Consider the following 19,680-nt stretch of genomic DNA (forward strand, 5'->3'; position numbering starts at 1 on the left):
AGTTTTAACAACCCACAACATCCATCCCACCTCCCATTCACATAAGTGGAAATTTTTTTATTTGAGTTGAAACACTGACATGGCTGCACTATGGTAACCCTGAAGTATCATGTGGTTCTTTTTTGATAAAATTGCTGAGAATAAAGTGCAGTGTAAACTCAGTAAAGCTGAACTGACCTATAGTGTTCGCACAGGGTCAATGCTAAATTATTTGAAACTTAAATATCTTGAACTAACATAGAAAAATGAGGGCTGCTTCAGCTCACAACAGGGGACACTTGACAGCTTTGTGTCTAAGGTGTGACAGTGCATGAAGTGAATCAGTCTCAATATTAATAGTAAAAATGATTGCAATAGACATGCAATCAGTCTGAATACGTTGGGCCATGTAGACAAACAACCAAATGACTGGAGAAACTGTATGAAGAGTGTTATACTGTGGTAAAATAAAAACTTTCTAGTACTTCATATGTATCAGTAACAATTGACTGCTGGACTTCATCTATGTATGAATACATACTCCAACATAATGGTGACATGCCACTATGTAAATGAGAACTGGGAATTGCTGGTTTTGGTTACTAAGAAGATAGGAGAACATCTTATTGTAGAGAATTTTCAGGCAAAGCTTGCTGTTTTGACTTTGTGGCTGCAGGAATCCAACATGAATACTTGTGTACACAGCAGTACTGTCAACATTGTAAAAACTAATGAGGAATGTGACTGGGAGTCAGTGTGCTGCTCTGCACATAGATTACAATTGGTGATTGACTGGTTCAAAGCTGTCCCTTGTCTTAAGTGTGTTATTGGAACATGCTGCAAGCTTTTCAGACATTTTCATCACAGCGCACACTCAACCCATTGTCTCCATTATAGACAAAAATAAATGTCATTGCCACACTCAATAATTCAGTGCTGCAAGATGTATTAAAACTCTGTCTATCAAATGTTTTCACGCCTGGTTGAGCAAAGGTGGGCAGTTATTGCTGTGCTGTATGATTGCAGTGTGACACAGGCATGCAATGCATGTAACCTGGAAATTAGAAAGTTTATAGGAGATTAATCCAGTATTATCACTGAATATAAAGCAATATTATGTCCAGTGATGTTAGATGTGCTGCCATGGGACAGATAGAGAGGGCGCTTTCCAGTTTAGAGAAGGAGTCAGTAACAATTGCTGAAGAGAGTTACTCTACTGTGAAAAAGGCTAAGAAAGTTAAAGCAAGTGAAGAGTTAATTTCTTCTTTGTGCTAGTTATGATAATTCACACACTGCCTCTGAACTGGATGTATACATGCAATAGCCAGCAGCACAGGTTGATTTTGTTCCCCTCTTATGGTTAAAAACACACAATAGCGAGTACCCAACACTTTCAAAACTGGCCGGAAAAAATGTTTGCATTCCAGCAACAATAGTATCATCCAATAGAGCCTTCTCTGCTGCTGTTCTGGTGGTGAGCAAGCTGTGAACCTGACTACTTCCAGATCACATCAATATGCGGGTATTTTTTAACATAATTTTGCACAGCTGAGCTGCATAATGTGAATGATGTCACCGGTTTTCTTTTAATAATAAATAACAAATTGTGTATATAAGAGTATAATTTTAATGTGCCCTTTGCTTAATTTTGTTTTCAGTTGCCATGGGTCCCATTCTTTATACAATATTACTGTGATTAGTGTGTTAAGTGATAATAACAGAACAAGGAAAAGGTTACAGTCAACCCAATATACAGTGCATGTAAATTTTGAAATTAAGTACAGTAAACGATAAATGTGTTGCTTTGTAAACTGCAGTTAGACTTACCTTTTTTTTTTTTACAATTTGTGTTCATTAAATTCAAAATAAAGGCACCAAAAGATGTAGACTAGTGAAGTTTTTGGTTCATCTTCACAAGTCTTGTAATTTTCTAATGCCCCAATAATAAGGTAATAATTGTGATAAATCCATTTCCAAGTACACAATAAGTGTGCACAGCTGAATCAAATAAAGTATTATCAATAACAAAGTGACCCCTGACCATTTGTACTACAGCTGGTTTGTAGAACCCTTCCATGTGGGTTCTTGTTTTTTAGTGCCCCAATGATGCGCACAGCAACATTTATAAATACATGAAGTGTTCCCACATTTGCACTTTTTGTAACGTAGGCAGAAGAAACTAGAGAGAGAGTGTGTTTTATTGAGACTCAGATTCTTGAGTGTGTAGTATGAGCAGGTACACCAAGAAAAGAAGTGGGAGAACTTGATTGGATTCTGATCAGAATAAGGTGAGTACAGTAAGGAATGTTTATAATCTCAGGTAAGATGATTAAAATGGTAGTGAGACCAGCTATGTTGTATGGTTTGGAATCAGTGGCACTGATGTAAAGACCAGAGACATAGCTGGAAGTGGCAGAGTTGAAGATGCTATGATTTTTGCTCGGAGTAACAAAGGCAGACAGGATTAGAAATGAGTACATTGGAGGGACAACACAGGTATGACAGTTCAGTGACCAAGTAAAAGAGGCTAGATTGAAATGGTTTGGGCACATGCAGAGGAGAGATGTGCGTTATGTCAGGAAAAGAAACCTGAGAATGAAATAGCCAAGCAAGAGGAAAAGAGGAAGGCCAAAGAGGAGGTTTATAGATGTGGTGTGGGAGGACATGAAGTCAGTCAGTGTGGCAGAAAATGATGTAAAGGACAGGGATAGATGGAGATGGATGATCCTCTGTGGCAGACCTTAAGTGGGATCAGCTGAAAGATGAAGAAGATAATCTTAGGTAACGTGATAGTGTAGTCAGTTTTAGGAATTGTCAGAGTAATGTAGAAGAGTTTTTACTTTGAGAAACAAAAATAAATATTAGCAATAATTAATCCTGATGTAACCATATCTAATCTTTCATATTAACACTTCTTTTTAACTGACTTCATATGCAACTGTATAATTTTAGTAAATTAAAAATATATTTATTTAGGCTCTAGATTTTTTATTAATATCAAACATATCAAACTACACTACTATTCTTATAATAAGAACCAGAAAAAAAGTATTTGGTATTCACATAATAGTCTGCTGCAGTTAAGCACTTTTAGTATAACAGACATATGAAATCAATCATGGTAAATGGCTAGTGTTAGCAGTGGCCAAGATTCAACATCATGCTCTGTTCTGCAGCATTAGGATTGTACCACATTTTGGATTGCCTTGGCATTACATTTTGGGAAATCCAGTCTAGTATAAATGTGGAATATAAATTTCGTCATTTGTTAGCATTTCTTTCTCAAATCAATTCATTAGAATTAGTATAGAAAGCTGTTAATGGCCTACCTGAAAAAAACAAGTAATTAGAAAGCTTCTTAAAACAGAAAAAAATGATTTTTTTGTTTTAGGTGGTAGTCATTGGGATATCTTTTTATAATTGTATTTATCCATGTATGTCTGTTTATTTGTGTATCTCTTTTTTTGTTTTTCTTCCAATTGAGCAGCTTGTGATGAGTGGTCAGTGCTGCCCAGACCAGATTTACATCATGATGTGAACCGATTTGGACACTCTGCAGTCTACAGCAACAGGTACAGTGCTTTCTGGGGTAATACTATAATTTAGATACTGCCAAAATGCATCTATTAATCATTTACTATTAAGTAATGACACCTTACAAAACACTTTTGGGTCTTCATAACACTTAACAAAGCATCATTAAAGTGTTTATTCATCTTTGCAATTTGACATACTAGCATAATTTCAGTTTGGAGTGGTCTGAGGCAGCTTAACTGAGACACATTTCTCTTGATTCTTCTCTCAGTTTTACTCCTATTAAGTACTTATATCATGTCAATATGCAACATTGCACAGAGATGAATAACCTATGTACTGATGTTTTAGAAGTGTTATGAAGACCAAAAGAAGTCTTAATTTAGGTCTTGTTACAAAAGAGTAAATGAGCAATACAGTAATCCCTCGCTATATCGCGCTTCGCCTTTCACAGCTTCACTCCATCGTGGATTTTATATGTAAGCATATATAAATATATATCGCGGATTTTTTGCTGGTTCGCGGATTTCTGCGGACAATGGATCTTTTAATTTCTTGTACATGCTTCCTCAGTTGGTTTGCCCAGTTGATTTCATACAAGGGACGCTATTGGCAGATGGCTGAGAAGCTACCCAACTTACTTTTCTCCCTCTCTTGCGCTGAGTTTCTCTGATCCTGACGTAGGGGGATTGAGCAGGGGGGCTGTTCGCACACCTAGACGATACGGACGCTCATCTAAAAATGGTGAAAGATTATCTTCACGTTGCTACCTTCTGTGCAAGCTGCTTCCTGAAGCGACATGCTGCACGGTGCTTCGCATACTTAAAAGCTCAAAGGGCACGTATTGATTTTTCGCTGTTTGTTTTTATCTGTCTCTCTCTCTCTCTCTGCTCCTGACAGAGGGGGTGTGAGCTGCCGCCTTCAACAGCTTTGTGCCGCGGTGCTTCGCATACTTAAAAGCCAAACAGCCCTATTGATTTGTTTGCTTTTGTCTCTCTCTCTGACATGCTCTGCTCCTGACTCGCACTCCTTTGAAGAGGAAGATATGTTTGCATTCTTTTAATTGTGAGATGGAACTGTCATCTCTGTCTTGTCATGGAGCACAGTTTAAACTTTTGAAAAAGAGACAAATGTTTGTTTGCAGTGTTTGAATAACGTTCCTGTCTCTCTACAACCTCCTGTGTTTCTGCGCAAATCTGTGACCCAAGCATGACAATATAAAAATAACCATATAAACATATGGTTTCTACTTCGCGGATTTTCTTATTTCGTGGGTGGCTCTGGAATGCAACCCCCGCGATGGAGGAGGGATTACTGTAGATGCATTTTTGTATTTCTGAAACTGTAGTGTTACCCTTTCTTGAAAAACCATTTTCATGTAGAATAGCAGTAATAAAAGTATTGTGTTGAAACGTGAACCATCACTAAACTGCCTGCTATGTTAAAAAAAAAAAATCATGCCATCTGCTGCTTTATATTTTTGGTTAATAGAGCTTTGGGTGCTTGTAACGAAAAATAAATGTAGTATAATGTATGATCTTAAGACATAGCTTGTGATTGTTAATAAATATCCACTGAAAAAGTAAAAATCATGGGGGTAAATTTTGTATAGTTTTTTCACCTGCATATGTTTAATTTGATTCATAATTTAAGAGCACACCATTTGAATCCTGTGGAAATTAATAAATGAGTTTTAGCACTTTGTGAAACTCATTTTTTAATTTAAAAAATATTCAGCATTATAGTAATGAAAAATCCAAATTATTATGGACAGATTTCTGTTAATTGTAATGACTGCTTACAGCTTTTTTCGAGTTTAGCTTGCTTGGTGTCAGATTGAAATAATTCAGAACTCAGTTTACTTCATGTAGTTGACTTTCCATACTCTGCATGTGTAATTTCCATCATAACAAAACCTAGTCTGTACTAAACTCTTTTTAAACAAACATTTCTGGGTGTGCTTAGTGTGACAGGTAGGTTTAAGTGTTAATATTTTGAAGTCTAGCTTCTTCCCAATGTCAAGAAAACAAGCTACGTTTGCCCCACTAGCCATAGAACAGCCTAAGAACTGATTTGGATCAGAAATGGTCTAGAACTTTTGACAATTCAGTTGGGCATTTTAGCAGTCCAGCAAGTTTGAAGAGCAGGAACAATTGAGAAAATCTCTTATTGTTAGTCTGGAAAAAGTATGCAGAACGTCAGGGTGATTTTCTACTCTGAAAAATGTAATTACCGTTTATACTTTCGAATAAGCCAAGAATTTTAGGATCTATAATAGACCTAAAAAATTATGTTCGAGTTCTCTGTGACCCAGAGCTCAGTTTATTTTGAATTGTTATTAATTTCAAGTGTTTGTAAAGGCAACAAAATCCCTATAAAGCTATGATGATGAAGCATAATTTTTTCACTGTAACCTATTTCTCAGTAATGTAGGTAATACATAAAAGTTGTCATTCATTATGCACCCAGCTTTTCTTAATAACCGATTTAATCCAACAGTCACCTAAACATATAAAATACCTAGGCAGAGGCTAGACAGTATTGTTAAGAATGTCACATCGCAGCAGAAACCTCATAGCAGAGCACAAGCTTTAAGCTCTATATAATACATTTTGTGAGACCTCTCATATCATATCTGGGGAACACCCGCAATGATATCTCCCTGACACTCCAAAGTAAAACGGCATATAAAAAAGTGGCATCACCTTTCAATGTGCACTTTCTGAACTGGCGGTTAAGTGATTTCTTAATTGGGGACATCGGCTGTGTGTGTTTTTTACTGAAGATCAGGGCTTGAAGTGAACTGGAACACATTGGTATGGCATATTGGCTTTATTCCATTTTTAGCCACAGCAAAATGGCAGTAAATTGTTGCGTACTGAGATCTCCCGCTCAGACCTTCAAGGGAATCCTCAGTCCCAAGCTGTTTGGTCTAATGCAGGGGTGGGTAAATTCATTCCTGGAGGGCCGCAGTGGCTGCGGGTTTTTGTTCCAACCCAGTTGCTTAATTAGAAAACAATCCTTGCCAATAATTACATTTCATGGCTTGTTAGTGCTTTAACTCTGCTACGTCAAGTCATTCTCATATCCTAGATTTTTTTTTACATTCTAAGGATGTCATCCAAATACTTTGAAGTATAAAATGGATGGGTAATTCTCAATCCTTCACTTTTTTCTCTTCTCTTTCCTTCCAAGTATTTAATTAAACCAAATAGTGCACGATAAATACACACAGGTGTAAAGGGTAACAAGCAAAATGGATAACTGCTGGTTTCTTTTGTCATTTGCATCTTACTGCTAATAAGGAGCAATTAAAAACCGAGAATGCAGCTGTTTAAGACTTAAATAAGCAATAAGGGTTCATAATCTTAACGAGGGAGAGAGCTAAAATGAAGCAGAAGTGTTTCTAGAGCAATAAGTGCTTCTTATTAAGCAATTGGGTTGGAACAAAAACCCGCAGCCACTGCGGCCCTCCAGGAATGAATTTGCCCACCCCTGGTCTAATGTATTTATATCATAATGAATGAAACTCTGAGGCGGAAGCTTGATTGAGAAATCTGGTAAAATATGCAATGCATCAAGAGGAGGACTAAGAAGTTGACAAAAAGTATGTTGATACATATATTTCTTATTGTTATATTATGCTTATGCAAAATAAATATTTCCATGGATCGCTTGTCTTTTTCTGTGCCATTATGTAAATATTTTTGATTCGGTTCAGTACAAATACAAATCAAAAATATTGCTTCCATATTTTATTAATAGCATGCAAGTGTATTTTTCATATCTGTAACAATCTGTCTGATGCATGCAGAGTTCATTTTGTAAAATTACTCAATGCACAATGTCTAGTAAACCTGCTTACAGGGTAGTCTTAAATTAGTACACAACTTTTGTTTCCATTCTCCAAATCAAAGAGGCACATTGCAACTACACTTAGTTTTAGTCTTGGTTTGCTCATCTGTAACTCTGGTATACAACTGCAACAGCACTAAACTCAGAAGTTAGTCTTGAGCACTGTTCCCTCTAAGCTGTGCGCGTGTGCGCGCGCACACGACTTTCCGAACCCGCGCACACAAATTAAAATAGCGCGCACAAAAATTACATTTTTGCCTGAAATGATTTTTGGCATTAAAGTGAAATGTTGCAGAAGGCCAGCTGTTCCGATTTCCCATTTATCGAAGCGCTATAATCAGAGTTGACTGACCTAGATTCCTGCGTAGCAGGGTACGGTCGGCGCTATGCAGTATCTTGCTGCCTGCGGCAGCCTATAACATCTTTGTACGAAACGCGCTAACTTTTGATTCTTTGACTTCCGTTGTATTGTTTATTTCGTGGAATCTTGGTGTTCAGCCTGGTACTTTGTAGCTAGATATAATTTTTTAAATGTCGAAACCGCAAGCGATGAAAGGTGCAAAACGCAAGAGAGCTGCAATAGCTTTTAAGTCTGAATGGCTTGAAGAAGTTGTTGAAACGGAGACACCGGAATCTCGAAATATAATGCGTGTTCAACTGCGTGAAATATTTACGTATGACGAAGACGACGGAGTTGTTTGCTGTTATTGTCGAGATGCCAAAGCAACTGGTGATTTCTCTACGGGAAAAGTGTGGAATGATGTCTGGAAACTGGACTTTCTGAAACGCCATCTATCAAGCAAGTCTCATACTGACAGTATTAGGAAACTCAGAAGTAAAAATCCAACTTTAAGAGGGGGACTGGTTCACATGTTGCTTGAAAGCCCAACCAAAAAAGAAAACAGGCAAATTAGTAATGAACGGAAGCGTTCCAATCCTGATGAAATTAAGGTTTTTATCGACAGTGTTCTGCTGGCCATTAAGATGAATATCTCATTGCTCTCTGTTCAAGATATCAATGAGCACATGGCAAAGTATGTTAGTATACCACATAGCTGGAGGAGCAAAAACTATGCGTTCGAATTTCTTGGAATTATAAATGGTATCGTGCAAGAGGATCTTATGGCTGACATTAAATTAGCAACGTATCATACGTTAACTGTTGATGAAAGCACAAACATTTCTGTCAACAAGTAGTTAATACTCTACTTTAAGTATCGGCCAGTTAATTCAAAGGAGTATAGAACATCATTTGGTGGGATGCTACAGTTGGAAGCATGCGATGCTACATCAATAGTAACAGCAGTCAGGGAATTCTATAGGAAACATAAACTTGACCTGAATAAAATGGTTATGTTCACTTCCGATGGTGCCTCTGTTATGTTGGGCAAAATAAATGGTGTTGCAGCACAGCTGAGAAAAGATGTTCCTCATTTAGTGCAACAACATTGTGTTGCACATCGAGAAGATTTGGGACTTTCTGATTCATGGAAAGAAGTGAAATTAATGAAAGAAGTAGAAACTTTAATGAGAACTGTGTACACCGTGTTCTGTCGGTCTTCTACTAAAAGATACAAATTTCAGGAAATAGCAGATGCTTCTGAATGTGAATCAATTGCTTTCAGACCTCTGAATGAAGTGCGCTGGTTATCCAGACACTTTGCACTTCAAGCAATTATTCGAAATTATGATCCCCTATTAAAATATTTTGAAGAATCCAAAGATAATGATCCTATATCAAAGTACTGCTATAAGAAGCTGAAGAGTGAACAATTTCATATAACATTGGAAATTTTGAATGATGTCTTATCAGAAATGGCTTCTTTAACTATGGCATTTCAAAAACGTGGTTTGACGCCATTGGAAGCTTATCATCTTGCACAGGGTAAACTGAACAAACTTCGAATGCAGTACCTTGGTGAGAAGGTTAAATGGAGTGATAAAATTAACAGTCTTCTTGACAAGGTGTCAGGAAAAGAAGTTTCAGTGGATACTAATTCCATATTAACCTTCATCAACATCCTATGTTTGCATCTGGGTGAAAGATTTCCTGAAAATGAAATTGAGGAATGGTCTGCTTTTGACTGTACAGCAATAGCACAATGCGACTTTGACTTTGGAATTGAACATATCCGATCTCTTTGTTTAAAGTACAAACAATTTCTTCAGGAGGAAAGTGTCATTATTCAACAATACAATGACTTTAAATTCCTTGTTGCAGAAAAAATCAAAAGCAATCTGATAAACAGCTTTCCAGAGATGACGAAATTTGCATTTCAGAATGATCAATTTGCAGAATTAGCAAAATTGATGGACATTGGTGCCACATTCTTAGCTTCGAGTGCAGATTGTGAGCGTGGTTTTAGTTTAATGAACAATCTGAAAACGAAGCAAAGGAACCGTTTACAGTTAGAACATTTGGAAATGCTGATGCGTATTAAGAGTAACCTTCAAGATGGAGGCACGATAGATCTTGACAGAATTTATTCAGACTGGATAAATATGAAAGATTGCAGAGAAAAACTTTGAAAACTAAATTACTCTTATTTTCGAAATGCTACCTATAAAATATAATTACACATTATTAATAGGTATAGCATTTAACAATGAAACTTGTTTGATATTGATAACTGAAATAACATCGTGTTTTTGTAACTTGATTTAGACAAACTGAAAGAGCTGCCCAAAAATGCCCATAACTGAACTCCAACAAACATTCTGTAGCGCACAAAAATTTAGTCTTGCTTTAAAATGCGCACTGATGATATTTTTTGCGCACATAGCCTATAAAAAATTAGAGGGAACATTGGTCTTGAAACTGTAAATATATGCTAAAAACCAGATAAGCACAGGATCATCCAGAGCTCAGCACACTGCAACTGGTTCAGTCTGATTTCTCTTGTTCTGCATGAAAACTTGAGATTAAATTTTTTTTTGCCTATCACTACATGGGGTAAGAAACTTAATAAAATATTGTTTTTGCATTGAGTATTCTTTTAAATGACAATAACTGAAGAAAATGTGTGAACTTTATCTGGTATAATTTTAACAATCAGAAAAATTATAAACATTACAAAATGCTAGAGATTCAGTTAATAAATGATGATTTCTTAACAACTGTGTAGCTAAAACTGAAAGCATATCAACGGCAAGAATATTTTACATAAGGCGAACCTGCCAAAATAGATGGCTTGCTTTGCTTGAGTAATGGCAATGCAATTGAGCCAGCAGATTAAGGCTGTGAGGCAGGTGGGCAGTTCTCCAGTATTTTAAGTGCTAATTTACCTTCCAAAAAAAAACCAAGAGGATCAGCAGATTGCCACTGTTTCTATCTCCAAAATCTCTCTTATCTCTGTGTTTGTACTCCACTAGACTTCCTCAGGAAGAGATGCTACATGGGGCTTAGAAAACTAAATGATAAAATTTTCACAAAGTGGTATTATCCATGTTACAATACCGTACAGTTATAAAACACAATATTCATGATGAATATGATGCCACCAGTACAGGTAGCCTGCTTGGTGCTATATCCTGATGCAAATGTTTTCCAGACTGTAAGATGTTTCTCTCACAGTATCCTGAGCAGCCACCAAATATGTTGTAATTTGTTATGCTGCCTTGGACGTTTGCTTTCAAGCTCTCATATTAACGATAGGTTTTTTTGCATGAGTTTTTAGTAATTTTATATTTACAACAACAACAACATTTATTTATATAGCACATTTTCATACAAAAAGTAGCTCAAAGTGCTTTACATAATGAAGAAAAGAAAAATAAAAGACAAAATAAGAAATTAAAATAAGACAACATTAGTTAACATAGAAAAGGAGTAAGGTCCGATGGCCAGGGTGGACAGAAAAAACAAAAAAAAAAAAACTCCAGAAGGCTGGAGAAAAAAAAAATCTGTAGGGGTTCCAGGCCACGTGACTGCGCAGTCCCCTCTGGGCATTCTACCTAACATAAATGAAATAGTCCTCTTTGTAGTTAGGGTTCTCACGGAGTCACTTGATGCTGATGGTCATACAGACTTCTGGCTTTTAATCCATCCATCATTGTTGGAACATCATGGTGCTTTGAGTAGATGCGCCACCACCAAAAGGACACCGGAAAAGGAAACAGAAGAGAGAGTAGGGGTTAGTATAGATTTTAGAGCCACCATGAATAGTGAATTGGATATACAGAGTATCAGGATTTAAATTACAGTGAAGTTATGAGAAGGCCATGTTAAAGTAATGTGTTTTCAGCAGTTTTTTAAAGTGCTCCACTGTATTAGCCTGGCGAATTACTATTGGCAGGCTATTCCAGATTTTAGGTGCATAACAGCAGAAGGCTGCCTCACCACTTCTTTTAAGTTTTGCTCTAGGAATTCTAAGGAGACACTCAGTTGAGGATCTGAGGTTATGATTTGGAATATAAGACGTCAGACATTCCGATATATAAGATGAGGCAAGATTATTTAAGGCTTTATAAACCATAAGCAGAATTTTAAAGTCAACCCTGGATGACACAGGTAACCAGTGTAGTGACATCAAAACTGGAGAGATGTGCTCGGGTTTTCTTTTCCTAGTTAGGATTCCAGCAGCTGCATTCTGCACTAGTTGCAAACGATTTATGTCTTTTTTGGGTAGTCCTGAGAGGAGTGCGTTACAGTAATCTAGTCGACTGAAAACAAACGCGTGAACTAATTTCTCAGCATCTTTCAATGATATAAAAGATCTAACTTTTGCTATGTTTCTTAAGTGAAAAAATGCTGTCCTAGTGATCTGATTAATGTGCGATTTAAAATTTAGATTACAGTCAACAGTTACCCCTAAGATTTTTACCTCTGTTTTGACTTTTAATCCTAATGCATCCAGTTTATTTCTAATAGCCTCATTTTATCCATTATTGCCAATCACTAAGATTTCAGTTTTCTCTTTATTTAACTTGAGAAAGTTACTATTCATTCATTCTAAGATACAAGTTAGACATTGTGTTAGTGAATCAAGAGAATTGGGGTCATCAGGTGCAATTGATAAATACAGATGTGTGTCATCAGCATAGCTGTGGTAGCTCACGTTGTGCCCGGAGATAATCTGACCTAATGGAAGCATGCAGATTGAGAAGAGCAGCAGACCCAGGACAGAGCCTTGTGGAACACCATATAGGATATTATGTGTCTTTGAGTTGTAATTGCCACAACTAACAAAGAATTTACACCCTGCCAGGTAGGATTCAAACCAATTTAAGACGCTGCCAGAGAGGCCCACCCATTGACTAAGGCTATTTCTAAGAATATTATGATCAATGGTGTCAAATGCGGCACTCAGATCTAAGAGGATGAGAACAGATAAAATGGCCTCTGTCTGCATTTATCCGCAAGTCATTTACTACTTTAACGAGTGCAGTTTCTGTGCTGTGATTTGTTCTAAAACCTGACTGAAATGTATCAAGAATAGCATGTTTATTGAGGTGCTCATTTAACTGCATAATGACTGCCTTCTCTAGAATTTTACTTAAGAAAGGCAGGTTAGAGATGGGTCTAAAATTTTCAAGAGCAGAGGGGTCGAGATTATTTTTCTTAAGTAGGGGTTTAACTACAGCAGTCTTAAGACAGTCTGGGAAGACCCCTGTATCTAATGACGAATTTACTATGTCAAGAACATTATCAATTAGCACGTCCGATACTTCTTTGAAAAAATTTGTTGGTATTGGGTCAAGGACGCAGGTGGAGGGTTTCATTTGAGAAATTATTTTATGTAAATCAGGTAAATCTATCCTAGTGAAAGAGTTTAATTTGTTTATAACAGAATACTGGGGTTTAGGAGGATCCTTAGGGGAGATATACTATGTTTTTTCTAATATCATTAATTTTTTGATTGAAAAATACAGCAATAGCCTCACAGGTTTTACTGGAAGTACTTAAGAGGCATTCCTTTGAGTTACCCGGGTTTAACAGATGATCAATCGTCGAGAATAAGACTCTGGGATTACTAGCATTGTTATTTATAATCTTAGAGAAATAGCAGCGCCTCTCAAGAACGGACTGTGTTATTGTATTCTGTTATTTTAGCTTTTAATATTTCATAGTGGATAGTTAATTAAGTCTTCCTCCATTTACGCTCAGCTCTACGGCATGTTCTCTTTAAATCAGACACTCTTTGGGTCTTCCATGGTATAACAATGCTAGAAAATTTTTTAACTGTCTTTTCAGGTGCAACTATGTCAACAGCAGCTCTCACCTTAGTATTAAATCTTTCCACCTTACTATTTACATTATCCTCACTATTATAGTTGGCACTATAAACGAACTGATTGCTTAGAATGTTTGTAAGTTTTAAAGCTGCTGATGAGTCAAAGAAGCATTTTTTAACAATATGCTTCTCATGAGTGTTTTCTATCATTATTTCTATATTAAAAAGTAGGAGAAAATGGTCTGATAGACCCGTATCAATGACCTGCTTTATATCAACTTTTAGTCCTTTAGTAATCACTAAGTCTAAGAAATGACCTGCTTTATGTGTAGACTGATTAACGAGCTGTCTCAAATCAAAAGAATCCAGGAGGTTCATAAATTCTTTTACTTTTTGGTCACACTGATTATCTATATGAAAATTGAAGTCGCCGACTATTAAGAGTGTGTCATAGTTCATAATTAAAATTGACATTAAGTCAGAGAATTCCTCAAAAAAAGACACGTTGAATTTTGGAGGTCTATACACGGATAATACTAGAACGTGAGAATATCCATGGATAACAACGGCGAGATACTCAAAGGACTTGAATTTACCAAAACTGACATCTTTACATTTTAACCGGTTTGAGTAAATGTTTGACAAGCCTCTGCCTCTTTTTCCTTAGCGATCTGGACGAGTAAAACTGTAATCCGGAGGCACAGATTCGATTAAAACAGCTGCGCCATCTGAGCTAAGCCACATTTCACTTAGTGCAATAAAATCAATTTTTTTTATCACTAATAAGATCGTTGATAAAAAAACATCTTGTTAGTTAAAGCTCTAACATTTAATAGAGCCATATTTAATGTTTCGGAGGGGCAGAGATGAATACTATGTGCGTTATTGATATTTGGAACAGGAACTAAGTTATTTTTATTAGCGCCGCTCTGTGTGTATTTTTCGTTTAATCTATAATCTGTTTTTATAGTTTTAATACGTTGTTCATCTAAAGTAGTAATTTTAATTAAATTATTGGTGTTTATGCTGTATTGCCTAGATTTTCTACGTGCATTGAGATTGGTTATTACAGTATTTATGTTGTGCACTTTTATGGAAGATTTTATTAAACAATTATCATATCCTAGCACAGCAGTAGCATTTTGGAAGGGGTTAAGAGCAGAGATAGATAGTCAAGATAAACAAATTACCTTAGATATGTTTTCGGAGAGGACCCGGGCGCCGAAACTGTTCAGATGCAGGCCATCTCGCTTGAAGAAACGCTGTCTTTCCCAAAAGAGGTCACAGTTGTTGATGAACCCAATGTCTTGATTCTTGCAGAAGCCCTTCAGCCAGTTGTTTAATCCTAGCAGACGACTGTAGTATTTGTTTGATCGTCTGACGAGAGGCAGTGGACCCGAAATGAAGATCTTTGCCGATGGGGTCCTCTCCTTCGTGTCTTTAATTAATGCTGTGAAGTCAGCCTTGAGGATTTCCGATTGTCGGTGCCTTATATCGTTTACGCCAACATGCAAAACAATTGCTCCAACTGCCCTGTTCTTGTGCTTCTCGTAGATTGCCGGCACACGTCTCATCACATCTCGGACACGAGCACCGGGAAAACAAGAAACAAACAATCTTCTATTAGGGCATGTGATATTGAGGTTTCTAACAATAGAATCACCTACCACTATTACATCACCAGGGGCTGAAGGCGAACTGGGGAGGCGGAGAGGGTAGAACCGGTTCTGAGTTAAGATGCTTGCCTTTGCCGATGGAGGTGTTCTGGCCTTGAACCCCCGCCTGCATAGCTGAAATACGCCGAGGTCATCATCGGTGTCACTCCTATGAGGCGCGGGGGTGAAGTTCACTTGAGCGGCACAACGCGGGGTTGATGTTACGCCGATTAAAGATGGCGAAGACGGTTTATCCAGTAGCCGAGCCTTCAGATCTCTAAGGTATCTTCGTCTGGACAGGAGTTTCTGAATCTGTTCGTCGAGTGCCTGGAGTTCTTCTACTACGACTGCAACGCTATTCATCTCACTGTCAGCCATTGTCTGCTTTTGCTTCTGCTTCCGCTTCGTGCCCTAGGAAGAATGAGAGAGAGAGATTGGTTAGCTGCTGGTTAGGTACGAAGATATTCATATTTAATACTGCAGACCTAATAAGACAGTTGAATAGACATTCATGTACAAAATGCAGAAATCAAAGAGGATCTCTTTTTAAACACTAAAAATGTAATGATTTGTCGGTGTTAACTAAAATGTTTTAGTAGTTTCTGAATCATGAAGCAGTTGATTTAGTTTCTTGGAAAATTTATATCACAGTGCTTCGTTTAATAATTCCAGTACCCCATGCATTCTTACCTTTCTATTGCTATTGTCTTTCTGAACATCCTGAAATAATGTTTGCTAAATTATTTTTTTAAAGTGCAGGTTTAGAAACTGGATTAAAATATTTCTCAAGTTGAGAAAATTGTACAATTTAAAAGGAAGTAGATGCAGTCATTAACAAGAACTGTATCTGGTACCACATGATCAGAGATCTGCTTATTTGTGGATCTGTCCCTGTTCTTGTATAGACTGAGGTTGGCCCATATTCAGTAGGATTGAAGCTTTGTTTGAGTCATGGATGCTGTGGAAAGCATACCCCGGGACACAGACAGACAGACAGACACCAGAATGTCCAAAACACTTCTTTATTTCTCCAAAGCACCACAATGCCTTCATCCACCAACTCTCTTCCTTTCTCTCTTTCTCTTTCTCAATGACCTCCTCTCCCCTCCTCACAAGCTTCGTCTCCTTCCTCCCAACTCTGGCTCAGCTTCTGGAGGGAGGCGGTCCCTTATATACCGACCCTGATGAGCTCCAGGTGCTCCCCCTGACGACACTTCCTGGTGTGGCGGAAGTGTCAAGAGAGCCCCCGGAAGCACTCCGGGTGCCCCTGGGAATTCTTCCGGCAGCACTTCCTGGTGTGGCAGAAGTGCTGGCATTCAGGACCTCACAGCTGTCTGGGCGCCCCCTGGCGGTGGCCACGTCCTCCGGTAGGGATGAGTGACCCAGCTCCGGTCCAGTGGCCCATAAGCAGACCCGGGTGGCTGCCCCCTCGTGGCCCAGGAGAGGTATTGTCCATCATGGGGACCATCCAGGCGTCCTGGCTGGGTAGGGTCCCCATCCATCTGGGACAATGCCTAGATTGAATAATAAATACACTTATTACACAATAAAACAACATTAGACAAATAACAGTGGCCAAATTTTCACTTTTAACCTCCTTTTTCTTTACAGAATCATGTATATATTTGGGGGTTTCAACAGTCTGCTTCTCAGTGATGTTTTGATGTTCACACCAGCCAGCTGTGCAGCCTTCCTAAGTAACAGCACCTGCACCCAAGCTGGTCCAGGCATCCGCTGCCTGTGGAATGCTACTTTGGAGAAGTGTTTGTCTTGGGAGTCTGCCAGCCCAGAGGAGGAACAGCAAGTCATCTCAATGTGCCCAGCTAAAGCATGTATGGCCTAGTATATTTTAGATTGTTATTTTCATCATAGATTAGCTGCTGTTGTTGTTATTGTTAATATTGCTTCACAATACTACACACCTGCTTGTCCATTATATATAAATGGCTGAATTGTCAAATTACCTTCACTTTAGTTGTCAGTGGTTGAAACAGGTGTACCTATATTCACACAGACAACCTTTTTGTTCTTTACTGACTTTAAAATTGTGACTCGTTGCTACAATTGAACTTGATTATTTGATTTGGCACAAATGGGAACTTCTTCAGCATAATGTGATTGGCCAAGCTGACATAGTTCCATTGCATTTTTCTGTTAATAACCTGATACTTGGCCTGCTCAACTAAATTTGATCTGTCTCTCTTAGGTCTATGGTGTATTACTCAGCTTAAATTTGACTAACAAGTAAACTTACCTGCAAAGTCATGGCAGTGTATTTAAATCTACAAAATTTTGGGCTAGGTTGTCACCTTTTACATGGTGTGTGACTGTGTACAAGTCATTTAACCTGACTGCGCATCATTTGTCAAATAGGCAAGTTTCTGCTTGTTAAACACACTGTGTTTATGCTCACTATAGGCAAAGGTATTTTCTAAATTAAAAGCGAGTAAAACAACTTGGTGAGATTTATCTTCAGGGCTGTATTGTTGATCCTGTTTAGCAAAACTTTCATAAATGAAATAAAAGAGAGTCTTGCATGTTGTCTAATTTGCTTTTAGGAGTTCCAGAATATCATGTCTGTTTAACTTTTGGATTTGCAATAGTTTAAGTGATCTTAAGATGCTGATATTAACACACGTAGTAAATTAACTGTCACATTGCATCTCAAAGTAGCTTCTTATTTTCTGATAATTACTTGACTCTCTCAAATGTTTTTTCCCCACTCCCAATTTCAGTTGCTGACAATGAGAAATGTGATCAGTATACTGACTGCTATAGCTGCACAGCGAACACAAATGGCTGCCAGTGGTGTGGTGACCAATGCATTTCCATGAACAGCAACTGTACTGCGGTACCGGTGAGTGCTTTCTGACAAAGGATTAAGTGAAAGCAGGAACTCTTTGCCTATTGTGGCAGTTATTGGCATTATCTAATCAGATCTTAGAGACCTGAAAGTTTTCTAAACAACCTTTTTCCCTTTGTTAATTAGCTGAAATTGTGAAAGTAATTGCAATAACTACCAGTTACAAACTGAGGTTGATTTCCTATTATTGTTGGTGACATCCATATTGTCATGGTTTATCAGAAACATAATATGCTATATTTTCCACTATATATCTGCTAACAGCTGTATAGCCCTGGCATTTCTACATTAACTGTCAGTTTTTTTTAAATTTCACTGTTGACTCGATCTTTCCTCTTCCCTTTTATTTTAAGAATCCAATTTCTGAGTATGAGGCATGCCGCAAAGATAACCCAGAGTATGTCTGCAATAAGAAGACAAGCTGTAAGAGCTGTGCCATGGATCAGAACTGCCAGTGGGAGCCACGAAACCAGGAGTGCATTGCCCTTCCAGGTGAACTTGCTTTTTCATAGTAGATGTACCCATTTTGCTTGCAGTTGCAGAGATGGAAATGGGTCAATTGCTAAGCTAAGTAAAATGAGTTTGATTTCATGTTCATAGTGGTTCACTGTTGTCTGTGTTTAAGGTAAATTGTTCTTGTAGCATGATAAGTGTATCAGTAAAATGAAGAGCAGTTTTATCTTTGTCTGTGAAAGTACTTTATGTGAATACTGCAAATGCAACAGTACCTTAATGAAGTTATTTAACCCTGTAAATTGGCCCTAAATGTGGCGCAAGAATGTGCCACTGTGGGCACCTTGGCAGTGAAGTGCTTACTTTTCTGAAGTCAAGACAGGGCATGGATATTGATGGGGTTCCTCGTTCTTTTATTGTGTATGAATGAAATCTCCTCTGTCTGGCTGTATGTAAAACCTGCAGATTAGGTACTGCTTTGATAATGAAATTACAAAACATGTTTCCAGCCTTGAATCCATCCAGCATTCTTCAAGAGAGATGTGCTCTCTTCTCGAAGCATCTTGAAAGCTGAGCGATGCACATACTGGAAACACTGGCTAGCTGTGATAACAGTACAGTACTTTTTTGGTCTGCTGCTGTGAAGTAGTTTTTTGGTACCATTTACATAAGCAAGAATAATACAGAAATATTAAAATGGTATTTGGAACAAAATGTTTCTGATAGGGCATCCAAGTGACTTTTAACTATGTTAGCTATTAGCATTTCTTTCGGTTTTCAAATAAAAATCATAACGAATATTGGAAGTGATATTGAGCTGACTTATAGATAGATGGATAGCTAGATTCTTTATTAATTCCCAAGGGGATTATACAGTATGTTGGTAAAATATTATTCATTACAGTTCCTTTGGATGACAGAGAAGGATTTAAGGATGAATGGGAAGGAGAGTGTTTCCACAAGCTGTAGAAATGTTGTTTAAACATTAAGCCCGCTAGACTTTCATTAGTCAATAAATCGGTCTTTTTTGTGATTGAAACCTTTCAATGACAACTTCCTCTCAGTCCCCTATATTCAACATAAATAATTTACTTAATACCATATCTTGCATAAATAGTTTATTTTTCAGTGGCATAATAAAGAATTTATTAATTAAAAAAGGAAACTT

At 37.6% G+C, this 19,680-nt stretch overlaps 1 protein-coding gene across 2 annotated transcripts in view; it reads left to right on the forward strand.

Annotated features, from left to right (window-relative positions):
* atrn (attractin) overlaps positions 1 to 19,680 on the forward strand; it is a 300,415-nt gene that overhangs the window by 116,681 nt on the left and 164,054 nt on the right. For both annotated transcript variants that reach the window (XM_028801455.2, XM_028801456.2), the window contains exons 11-14: positions 3,467 to 3,551; positions 16,808 to 17,028; positions 17,932 to 18,053; positions 18,413 to 18,551. In XM_028801455.2, the coding sequence (XP_028657288.2) occupies positions 3,467 to 3,551; positions 16,808 to 17,028; positions 17,932 to 18,053; positions 18,413 to 18,551 (567 nt within the window). The remainder of the gene's footprint in view (positions 1 to 3,466; positions 3,552 to 16,807; positions 17,029 to 17,931; positions 18,054 to 18,412; positions 18,552 to 19,680) is intronic.

This window comes from Erpetoichthys calabaricus, chromosome 5, assembly GCF_900747795.2.
Source record: "Erpetoichthys calabaricus chromosome 5, fErpCal1.3, whole genome shotgun sequence".
NCBI lineage: Eukaryota > Metazoa > Chordata > Cladistia > Polypteriformes > Polypteridae > Erpetoichthys > Erpetoichthys calabaricus.